Source organism: Triturus cristatus, chromosome 4_2, assembly GCF_964204655.1.
Source record: "Triturus cristatus chromosome 4_2, aTriCri1.1, whole genome shotgun sequence".
In the NCBI taxonomy this organism is placed as follows: Eukaryota; Metazoa; Chordata; class Amphibia; order Caudata; family Salamandridae; genus Triturus; species Triturus cristatus.
This window is the reverse complement of record NC_140586.1, coordinates 644,956,484-644,968,588: the sequence shown is the minus strand read 5'-3', so window position 1 is coordinate 644,968,588 and position 12,105 is coordinate 644,956,484. Positions and strand designations below refer to the sequence as shown.

The 12,105-nt window shown below is 43.3% G+C and overlaps 1 protein-coding gene across 1 annotated transcript in view; it reads left to right on the top strand.

The window, feature by feature from the left end:
• Nucleotides 1-12,105, top strand: part of LEPR (leptin receptor) — a 943,611-nt gene that overhangs the window by 566,383 nt on the left and 365,123 nt on the right. The window contains exon 7 of the mRNA XM_085602358.1: nucleotides 3,732-3,876. Within this exon, the coding sequence (XP_085458484.1) occupies nucleotides 3,732-3,876 (145 nt within the window). The remainder of the gene's footprint in view (nucleotides 1-3,731; nucleotides 3,877-12,105) is intronic.

Below are 12,105 nucleotides of genomic sequence, written 5' to 3'. Positions count from 1 at the left end.
CAACTTGCCACTGTTAGATTTATAATAGCTATGATAGAAAGAAAGTTATTAAACTTTCTTTTCTGCAAGTCAAAAGCCAGCCTTCCATCTGCTCTCTCCTGATTGGCCAGTCTCTGACTAGGCTGTTCTAATGAGGTGCAAAAAACCCTGCTAGAGAGACAATGAGTTCCCTGTGGAGGGAGAAGTACAAGCTGCTTAAGAGATGGCAGGAAGGGGGTGAGGGGTAGCCAAACTGGTCTTCAAAGAAAGAATAACACTTTTGGATAGCACAGGCTGACTCCCCATATCCTGCCACCCCAGTCACACAGGAAACCCTGTAATTAGATTAGGGAGAGGGTTGGAAGGGATGTGTTTAGGAGTATTATCCACACCAGTAGATTGGGTTAGGCTGATCCAGCTCTTTGGAGAGACTTTGCCATTTTAGATTTTAAGGGAATAGTACTTTCTGGGACAAGAATATGCCACACTTTGGAGGAAGTGGTCATGCACTTGGTTTACACCCTGCATCCCATTGATCAGAGGTCCCCCCACTTGACGTCCAGGAACACTTGATAAATATGGAAGAGCTGCATAGCTCCTTAGATCTGTAGCCTGAAACTACCAGGAGAAGAAGGATGGTCTGTTGGAATGTAGATCTGCACCCAAAGGACTGCAATCTGAAGGACTGCACCTGTTGAACAATCTGGTACTACAACCCTATCGACTTTGCCACGCTTCAAGAAGGATTAAGGAGTGGACTGCCTGAAAGCTACAGGTTAACAGAGCCCACCTGCGTCATCTCCACCAAGAGTCCCCATCCTGGAGTGCATCCAGTGAACTTTTAAGAATTTGGCCAGGTGCATTGTGGTAATTGTAATCCAAACATCCCAAGGACCATCTAGGAAATTCCAGACCATTGGATCGGTGTTTTGGACACTTAGATGACTCAAGAGGAACTTCAGGAAGAAGTTCCAGAAGTTTGGAGACATTTAGAGCAATTTTTGGAAAAAGCTCCATAAGGGGACTCACTCGACGTAAAGAGTCAAGCCAGCTACCTTCAACTGCAACCCGAATTGGATTTCAGGTTCATCCTGCTGAAAGCTCCAGGAGCTCCAGACTTCCAGGATTTTACTGAGGCCTCGCAGAGAAGCAATCAGGCAATGTTGCATCGAAATTGGCCTGCTGGAGGGGACCGCTCAACCTCGAGAGAAAAATCCTCCAGAAAAGTTTCTAAGTCCAAAGGTAAACTTTTGACTGAGGCCTTTCGTTTAGTGTATCCGACCAGGGCTCCTTCGTGGTCAGCCTCAAACGTTGGCTTTGTCCCGGTGAAGCACGACCAAATGTCCCAAAGTGGCTCTATTGAATTTTAAGGACTAGAAAGTGTTTATTCTTTAAACATTCATATCTCCGGTTCCCTACATTGGGTTTTTGTCGGTTGGTGTCAATTTGTTCATAAAAATAAAACCTATTTGGTATAAATTGAAGTTGGGTTTTTATTCTGTGTCTTGTCTTACTTATTTAATTTATCAGTATTTTAAATGCTTTACATACCAGTCTCCTAAGTTACGCCTGCCTGCTTATTGCCAGCTACTAAGAGTTGAGCAAGGGAATCATTTATTGAGACCTTCACTGACCCTTTCATTGTGTTTGTGGCCTTATTACTAGTGGTAAATCACTACTTATTACTACTAATAAACCCCTTTGAAACAGGGGAGTCCATGTTACTGACCCATTATGGGTTTGCAGAAACCCAACAGCAAGATTTGCGAAAGGTTAACTCCATCCTCGTTCCTTGTTTTCCTGTGTACCGAATCCAGCTGTGATTTTGTTTCAGATTCCATGTGAGGCCGAGTGGTTCTCTGTCTTTGATTTGTGCCAAGCGCTCTTTTCTTTACCATTGCATGAGGATAGTCAGTTTCTCTTCACTTTCCATTTCGGCAGCCGTGTCTTGGCATGGTCCTGAGTTCCACAAAGGTATATGGGGAGTCCATCAATTTTTTACCAGATACTCATTAAGAATCTAGAGTCCTTAGTGATTCCCTATCACTCAGTTCTGGTCCAATACATTGATAACCTAATGGTGGTGTCAAATATGCAGGAGGCTTGCAAACATGACACAATTGCATTGCTGAACCACTTAGCTGAGAATGGACATAAAGTGTCTCCAACTAAATTACAGTTCTGTAAGAAAGAAGTCCTGTATCTAGGACATCACATTGAGAAACGAGCAAGGAATGTGTCACAAGAGAGAATCTCACCAATTCTGAGAATGAATCCACCAGCTACCCAGAAAGAAGTCACAATGTTTCTGGAATGGTTGACTACTGTCAACAGTGGATTCACTACTTTTCACTGATGTCCAAGCCTTTACAGGGGCTGACAAACAAAGACGTGTCAGATCTGGTACCATGGATAGTAGCTATATGCATGCCTTCTCAGAGCTAAGAGATCTCTCTGCCACAACCTGCCACTGGCAGTACCTGATTGTGATAAATTATTTGCTTTGTTTTATAGTGAGAGAGAGGGTTGTGGTCTTTCAGTGCTAACCCAAATGCATGGCAATGCTCGCAGATCTGCGGCTTATTTTTCTGCCACACTTGACCCCGTCGCTGCTGCTTTGCCTGGCTGTATTAAAGCTGTTGCATCCATTAGCAGTAGCATCGAGTAGTGCGAGATCATTGTTATGGATCAACTCTTGACAGTTTTTGTACCCCACTCGTTTGAGGTGTTTCTAACCCATACTCGGACACAGCACTTTACTAATAGTTGGCTTACCAAGTTTGAACAAGTCATCCTTGGTGCTGGAAATGTGTCCCTTAGGAGTTGTACTGTAGTTAATCTTGATACCCTACTGCCCCTTTCTGGGAATTATATGATTGAAGGTGAAGTAGAAGATGACTGCCTTGATGTTACTGAACTATGCACCAAGCCGAGACCTGACATACAAGATGTGCCACTACCAGAATCAGATTATGTGCTGTTTGTTGATGGCTCTTGCTTACGAGACCATAAAAGAAACCTGAGAGCTGCCTAAACTGTCGGTACTGTCTCAGGTGTGGTCGAAGCTTCCTGGCTTCCAGGAGTCTTTTCAGCAAAGGTGGCAGAATTTATTGCTCTTACCAGGGCATGCTGTGGTGACGATTTTCAGCAATAGTTAGTATGGCTTTAATGTTCATGACTTTGTGCAGTTCTGGTTCCAATGCGGATTCATGACCTCTTCTGGGTCACCTATCCATAATGGTGAAAGTGTGAGAAACTTGTTAAAGGCTCTGAAACTGCCTGCCCAAATTGCTGTGTTAAAATGTGCTGCTCATAGACAAGGCAATGATTCTGTGAAAGTGAATAACAAATATGCTGATAAAACTGCAAGGCACTGCATATTGAATTCATACACCTTTGAACATTCTGATGCCACTGATTGCAATCTGTTGTTGTCCATGGTTGACACTTGGGAGGAAGTTTAGAGGTTACAGGAAGAAGTGCTCAAAGCAGAACAACAAATTTGGGTCAGGGCCGGCCAAACACTCTATCATCAGCTGTTTAATTCACATATTGTAGCCCTTCAAGCTTCTCATTTGCTCTGTCCTGAGAACTTTTTCTGTGCTGATTATGTGTGGATCACCAACAGGGCTTGAAGCAGTCTTACAGCAATGACACACAGTGTTCCAACTGGATGCTGAAATTTTAAATGTCTGTTTTCAATAATTGCCACAATCAAAACCAAACTTAAAAATATTGCTCTAATTTTGCAGGTTGTAGAAACTGTCAGAAGAAATTGTGTTACCCTAGGAACAACAAGGCAAGGTTCTTCACATTTGGTTCAAGTGCGTGGTAAGAGAATTCATGGTCCAGGACTCTGGAGTGACTGGAGCAGTCATTTGAACCTTGCTTCACAAGGTATGAAATTGTAGGAAATAGTCATTGTGTTATTACTTTTTTCATGGGAAAATATTTTTGTCAACAGCATTGGTAAACTGATAGATGACATTATGATTTAGTTTTTTACATTTGAGCACTTGATGTTTAAAATATTTAGCTTTGGGGGAAAAACAGTCAACAATAAAATATGTGTTTCTGATGGAAAACATACACTGTTAAAGGTGTGACTACTAAGGGCCTGATGCAGCAGTGCGGGGGCAGTTGGTACTGCACCGCCACGCTCCCATACCACCAAGACTTACTGTCACCTGCCTGCCAGATTACGAGTGTTTCTCATGTCTCTGACGGGCTTTTTTGGGCGCTGAAATGGGAAAGCCACAAAAAGTTCCTGCATGGCATGGACTGTAAAGTCCATGCCATGCAGGAACTGGGGTGCATGAATACAGCGGCGCACAGCATGCATCCCCATGCACATGGCCAACAGGGGGCCCTGTGTGGCCCCCTATGTTTCAGGACCACCAGCCCTGTCATGGCGGTCCTTAAAAAAAAATAAAACCAGCTTTTTACTGAAGCACTGACCGCTGTGCCACCGCCTGGGAATGGTGGTTCCCTGGTGGCTGCTGCGGTACAATGGTGGACCGACCACCCAACTTATAAATGGGGGTCTGATTGTCGTTACGGCGATGGCTTTACCGCCACCGCCGTGCCTGTGTGAGTCTGACGGTCCTTGGACTGCCAGACTTGTAATTTGAAAACAGACTTCCTAGACAGTGTAAATCAAGGTAAATGTAGCCTTTTAAAGTGGATTATTAATTAGTTGCTTTAAATTAATTCACATCTACAGTAGATTTACATAAAGGTAATATCATTTATTCAAAAGCTGCTCATTTGTAGCATGGTGCCTTCGTGTGACCTGATATGGTTTACCAGTCCTGTGGCTCAACCATCACCTATGACGATGGTATATTTAGAGCATGTTTGTCTGCCTCAGCCACTTGCCTTGAAGAGGGGAATATTTTATCGCTCAGGAGAACTGCAAGGGACTTTCCTACTTAGCAAAGTTGAAATTCCAAAAAGGAACTGCTGTAGTAAGATATCTCAAATAATCATCGAAATACTAATTATACTAGCACGTGAACTATTTTCGATCAGCGCTCCCACTGGGCTTCCAGTTACCAATTGAAATAGTCTTAAATACTAACAGATGACCTTGACTCCACACTTTCATCAGAACTGTGAAAACATTTTACTCAAGATATTTAAATAGATCCAGATTAAGCCTAACTGCAAGCAATGTGAACATAAATACAATGTGAACATTAAGGGCCTGATTACGATGTTTTGTTCCTGGGACTGACCGACCTCTGGTCAGCAGTCCCGACCGACTAATCACAATGCGACAAACACTATTTGGTTGCATACTTCTATTTCTCAATGGGAGTAAAACAAGCTCCCATTGAGAAATGGGAGATGCTGTTCATCCCTGCACCCTGTGACAGGCACCTACCAGAGACCGTTGACCTAAGGGGGCCCTGCTGGGGATCCCCAATCACACTTTCTGACATGATTTCCATGTCGGACAGACCGGCATGGAAACCATGTTGGAAACTGTGAATCATAATCCCAAGGGCAGAAAGGCCCACCCTTTGGGATTACGAGGCCTGTTCCGACTGGCTGACGGGCTCCATGAGCCCTTCGGAAGCCAGCTGGTATGGCGGTTGGTTTACTTTCCGACCGCAAGCATCATTATGCCGCGGTGGGAAAGTAAACCAAGCGGCCCATTACGATGTGGCCAGTAAGGCTCTGACCATCGGTCGGATCCTTTACGAGCTGCATCGCAATTTGAACCTGAATGTGCATGATGTAATTAAAATCTAACTTGTAATTATTGTCTCTTTTATGTAGAAATCAAAATATATGTGGTTTGAATAATTCAGATGAAAAGCTGATTAAAACGCAAATTAAAGCAAATTTATTTCCGAGGTCGCTACTCCCTTTGCATGAGCGTGGAAGGTCTATAGAGGGTCTATATTTTTGGCATGAAATCCAAAGCACATAGATGAGGTTCAGAACTCATGACATACATTTTGGTAGCTGATGTAGTTGTAGTAACTGTTGTCGGATTACATTTTGACATAAGGGCTTAGTCTACAATACCAAGAGCATCACATTTTGTTCAATGCCATTTTTTAAATTATTGGTCGGTGAAGTTTTTGAGCTAAAGAGAAATTTGGCACAAATGAAGAGCCTGATATTCTGCTGATATTGTACTGGTGGTTGCAGGTGTGGTGACATTGGCGCTTATTTTGGGGCTCAGTGCTTGTTTTCCATTGTTAAACTGTCTGTAAGCAAGAGAAAGAAAGAAAAGGGAGAAATATGGAGGAAGAGAATATTGGAAAACAGTGGAAAAGGGAGAAACCATAGAGAATAACCTACAAGAGTGAGTTAAAGAGACATGAATATTATGGTGGTGGAAGAAAGAGGCATACAGTAGAATCAGTCATTTGGCGAACATGGCATTTGGCAGACCCAGCTGCAGGCTCCTAATCACTGAGCTGCACATAGTTGCTCCACTTGGTTCCTCACCTTTCATGAAAGTGTGCAAGAAACTTTGCAAAGTTTTTGACAATTCATTAGGTTAGTGAAGAATTAAAAAGCTGTTAAGTTACCATCTTGCAGCCTTTCTACGCCACAAAATAAGTAAAAATCTGTAGAAGTTATGTTCAGTTTATTGCAAAAAAAATAGCTGCTCAATTTCACTTTCATGCTATAATTTTGGCTAAAAAGCATTTTTGCTGGAAGTGATTTTCCAGAGATGTGATTGCAAACTAAAAATGTAAAAATATTGCCAACTTCAAAAGTTGTAAGCTTTGCTCAATTCCACCTGGGGAATAACAACTATGCACAGCCATGGTTATGTCTTGCATATATGTAATTATTTTCAATAAGGATTAAAGGGGATCCCTCATTAGAAGTTAGATAGTTAAGAATATTTTTTTAATTGTTATAGAAATTATTGTCGTGTGAAGCTTACTTGGGTGGCAGGTTGCTTTAAACTGAAGCTATATGTAGAAGTCAGGTATTTCATGTCATGAACATAAGACATATCTGCCTGTATAACGTCTGAATAGACTTCCTTTTCTAAGACGAGATTGAAAAAGTATAGCTAGCATTTTCATTTTGACTTATGTAACAAAGCACCAAGGTAAACACTTTTTCAATTTCGAGCAATAAAAGTTAAGTGAAAAGATGAGGGTGAGCGAGGCACAGGAGGCAGGTTTTGAATTAGAACTATATGACCACCATGCTGTGTATGAGGATCACTTCCACTGTGAGGAAAATCAGAAGATGAACAGCAGCGGTGGGGAGTCAATGGCAGTAAACTGAGGTCTGGCAGAATGGTTGTTAAAGGCGATAAAAAAGTTCCAAATGTCTTGTGATACATCTTGTGTGAGTGAAGAAATAGTTATGAAAAAGGTCGTCTTTTTTACTTATTGTCATAACATGTCAACTTAATTTTTTTATTCATGTGCAGCTGCAGCTGGTCCATTGGGGCTTGGGGGCCACGCCCCTCCACCTTTTGCCCCTCACGAACAGAGTCTGTCAGGCGGAACAAAAGTCAGCCTGACAGACACCGTTCATTTTCAGGTCAGGCAGCCAGGAGCCAGACATGGGCAAAATGCGCCTGCTCCTGGCTGCCTGAGCTGAACTTTGCTGGTCTGAGGAAGTCACAGCTCCTGTGGGCATAACATCCTCAGCTCAACAAAGGTCCCTGAGGCCCTCTCCTCAGTGACAAGGAATAGCGTCACTGATTGCCTTGCACCTGGGCGCTTCAGTTGTAAGCCCTGAAGCGCCCAGGGTCGAGAGTCAATTAGTGACATTTCATCACAGAATGATGTGGGGTCAGCAGTCTCACCTCCTGGAACCTCCGAGGCAGAGCTGGCTGCAGGTAAATGTGTGTTTTCTTTTTAAATTAATGTTTGGTGCATGCATGTATGTATGTATGAATGTTTCGTAAAGAGTGTTGTGACTGGATGTGTTTGTGTGTGTGCGCATGTGTTAATGCATGGCTGTGAGTGTTATGTGTATGTGTGCCTCTCACATCTGCCCCCTCCCTCCAAAACTTACAAGCCGCCACTGTTCGTATGATGTTTATGTGGCCGTGCAAAGTGTCTTACTCACAGTTCATCTACTCCTTTTTGTTTAGCATTCGAGGTAAATTATATTCTGGGCTGAATTAACCACGAAACAGTTGAAAGGAAAAGAAGAACATTCTGGAAGTTGAACGATTTGTGTGTGAAGAGATAGATTTGAAAGTTGTTTTATTATTTCATCAAAGTTTATCACATGCATTAAAACCATGCAGTTTTCTACATGGATTTCAGAACAGTAAATTGGCTCTCAGGTCTCCATTTATACATCCATTTCCATCGCAGATGCAGTGCTTGCCATCATTCATGAAAATTTGTCACATGTCATTTTGGACTGAATTATTGGCTCTCCTTTGATCTAGCAGACGATGGGGATATTGTTACATTTCATGTTCCTCCTTGTGAGATGCTGGTATTTAAAGGGAGAGCTACTGGTCTGAGGTTAAGGATTCTGCCCAGTTGCTGTTTTCCCTAGTTACTGTGTATCATGAGCCCTGGACTGGGAAATAGTCAGATGGATTCAGAATGCCAGGTCCTTTATCGCCTGTGGTTCCCTAATCTATGGCCTATTCCACAGAAGTTTTTCAGCTACTGAAAGCTGGTGGAAAATGTCTTCAGTAAAATTTTTGGTTTTACTAGGTGCAGTCCCACACCTGTAAGAAAGGGGATACAAAGCCACCAAACTTATAACAAGCACCGTAGTGTGGTGCTACAAATTGAAGCTAAAACATTTGTAACTGCCTCATGTCACCAGCTAGTTAGCATGGGCGAATAGATTTTAGACTCTAAAAAACACATGAGGCTAGATGTAAGTTATTATGTAAGCATCCATCCTGTCTAACTTAGAAGATAATGTCCTCTCTGAAATCAGCCCCTTCTGTTTAGAGTGAATCGAAGTTCCCATCAAGGGAATAAGCCTTTCAAAATGTATGGTGGTATAGATCATATTGACAGCCTTATTAAATATATAGGTTGATACTTTTCAAAATGGGCTAAATCTCCACTTGCTTTCCATATCAAAATAATTACAGATTACATTGTTGTAGTTGAGAGAACACTCATTTGTAGAATATCATTACAAAATATAATGAAATCAAGCAAATAATTGCATTGCTCATCAAGGCTGAACAGATATAGCTTTTCTCGTTATGTCTAGTTTGATCTAGTTACCAAGTGCTGCAATTGTTTTCCCTTCAAAGTGGAATAACTCTATATCTGTCTACAAGTCATCCAATAAAAGCCCCTAAATCAGCATCTATTCACAATACAAAGTGGTCATAATATATGGGATATTAGAATATTGGAATGTGGAGCACTCCATAGAGTACTCTGGGCTTCTACGGTCCGGTAGAAGCCTGTAAAGCAACATTCCAAAGTTGTTTCTGGTCACAGACTTCTCAGTTCGACGCAGTCAAAAAACAGGTGGGAACCCACGAGACAAGGTTAGATGTTCTCGAAAATCGTAATTCAGACTTCTACGAGTTTCAGGTCGAAACAAAAGACCAGCTCCTGCATATGGACAAAGTACTGAGACTGATCAGGGCAAAGAATGAGGACTTGGAAGCCCGGTCCTGCCGAAACAACCTGAGGATCACGGGGATTACAGAGACAACTGCCATATCTAAAATGGAGGTTTACATTGCTGAGCTGCTGTGAGAGCTTTTTGACCCTGATCTCTCAGTGGTGTTTGCGGTCGAGAGAGCGTACCGCGCATTGGGACCCAAGCCTCCAGTCGGAGCTACACCTAGACCTATCCTGGCCTGGATCTTGAATTACCGGGACTGCAACCTCATCCTGAGACTTGCAAGGGAGCGTGGGACCATAACACATAAAGGGAACACAATTTATTTTTACCCTGACTTCACTCCGGTGGTGCAGGCAGCACGCTGGGAGTTCCTGCCTGCAGAACTCATTCTGCTTCAGGCTAAAATCCCCTACTCTCTGCTGTACCCTGCCAAACTTAAGGTGACACACGAGGGTACGGCACATTTTTTCACGGATGCCAAATCTGCATTGAAATTCACTAAACATGTTGGAGGTAGGAAGTACGCACACAGTTCACATGCTGGGAACACATCTGAAGACAGACTGAGTGGTAATGAATAATTGGGGCTCTGCAATTATTTGTCTGTACCTGTGATCCTGTTTTGCCCGGGCCTAGCCGGGACATGCTAAAGTTTTGATGTTGGGGTAGGATGATTGCCCTGTTCATCGGCAGCAGCGGGCTCTTTGTATGCAACCCATGTTTTATAGTCTTGGCCCTCTGCCTTTTTCTTGGCCACCCTGCTTTATGTAGGGGTGTTTGCCGGCGACACCGCGCCCCCCAGGGAGAGCTCCCGGCAGTTGTTTTGCCCTAAACCGGGGAACAATCTGTTGTTGTCAATGTTAAAGGGGGAAGGTTTAACACAACCTGTTTGGGAGGTTGGAGTGGAAGGGGGGAATTTAATGTTATGTTCTTAGCCAGATTATTGCCACTTAGCCAGAAGAACCATACAGGGGAACTGCGGACTCCACACATATTGTATTCAGGTTGCAACAGGGGTGGGAATCATGGCACACATGCCAAAAACTCACACCGTTTGGCCGTTAGGTGGTTCCGAGCCTTGAAAGCCCACAACATGGTATCACATCAGACAAAAACAGCTGTGGTATCTCGAGTTTAAGCTTTTTAACCTGGAACATTCGTGGTCTGAACGATTACAGAAAGACCAGATTAGTTCACTCCTACTTATTAAAGCATCACATTGACTTCTGCTTATTACAAGAGGTAAAGGACAACAAATCTCAATTATTATGCTGGACAATTATAGATGCATGTACAAGACATTTGCAGGGAGGAAAAAGGGAGACTCAGGCAAGAATTTTTGGAATAGTGCACTTGGCATCATATATTTATAACATGAAAATAAAATGAAATAAAGCACAGTTGTAACAGCACTGTAGGCAACCCGAATTGGAGTTGGTGCTTAAATGTGTCGGTGACACACAAAGTGGCTACGCAAGTGACAATGTGTAATCAGTGGAAGACGACGCAACATAAGAATGGTAAAAAGATATATACAGTGAGTGTTGGTGGTTCTAGTAATGAATAAGCACATTTTTCAATGAAGACAATTATTAGGAGGAACCACAGAGAACGATGCGCTATTATTTGCGCTGAACGGTCGACGGCGTTTCGGTCCTTCGATTCAGGATCATCTTCAGGACCAGGTTGTCGAACTAAAAGCAGTGAAGGGGAGAAGGAAGGCAGTGTCACAGTGGGAGCATCGGTTGATCCAAAAGCAGGGATGGCTAAACCTCGTCGTAGTAACGCGGTACGGTATAACAGCCGTGTCACAGGGGGAGCATCGGCGGGACCCAAGGCTAGGGAATCCTTCAAGGTATCGAGAGTAGGTACCGGGGGTAGATCCTTGGTAGCAATTAAGGACTGAATCTTTGGAGTAGCGAGGGCGTCGGGGAAGACTGTTCCTGGCTTCGTACGTGAATCGGGGAGACGCACTTGAACAGCATGCCCTCCACTAGGCTAAAGCACAGGCGCTGGGGACATGTTTAATTCTCCATATATTCAAATTACTCTTGAAGGGTGGCAGTGCTTGTGAGGCAGGGTCTGGACTGGAAGGTGTGAGAATCTCACCTTGATTCAGAGGGCAGATATATCGTACTACTTAGGGACCTGGGTGGAGTCTGGGTGGCAATAGCGGCAGTTTACGGACCCCCACATTTTTTCAAAACATTTGGGCCAAAATTAGAGTAAAAAGTTGTGACACTATCATCTGGGAAAGGGACTTTAATGCAGTGCTTGATGACACGATGGCTAGGAAGGGGCTGTCTCGCTCCCTTCATCCTAACGCAAGTGTCACGTTAAATGCTGTTATGTCGGATGGTTATTTGATTGAAATATGGTGACACTGCCACAAACACACTTATGGAAGGCACATGTATTTCCGAGCACCACAGGGCCTGATCCAGGTTAGATTATTGGCTGGTATCACGGGATGTGGCGACATGGACATGCAAAATTTCTCACCTCCCCAAATCTTTGTCTGACCATGCTCCTTGCCTCCTACGCCCTAATATGCCAAATTCACCTAGCAAA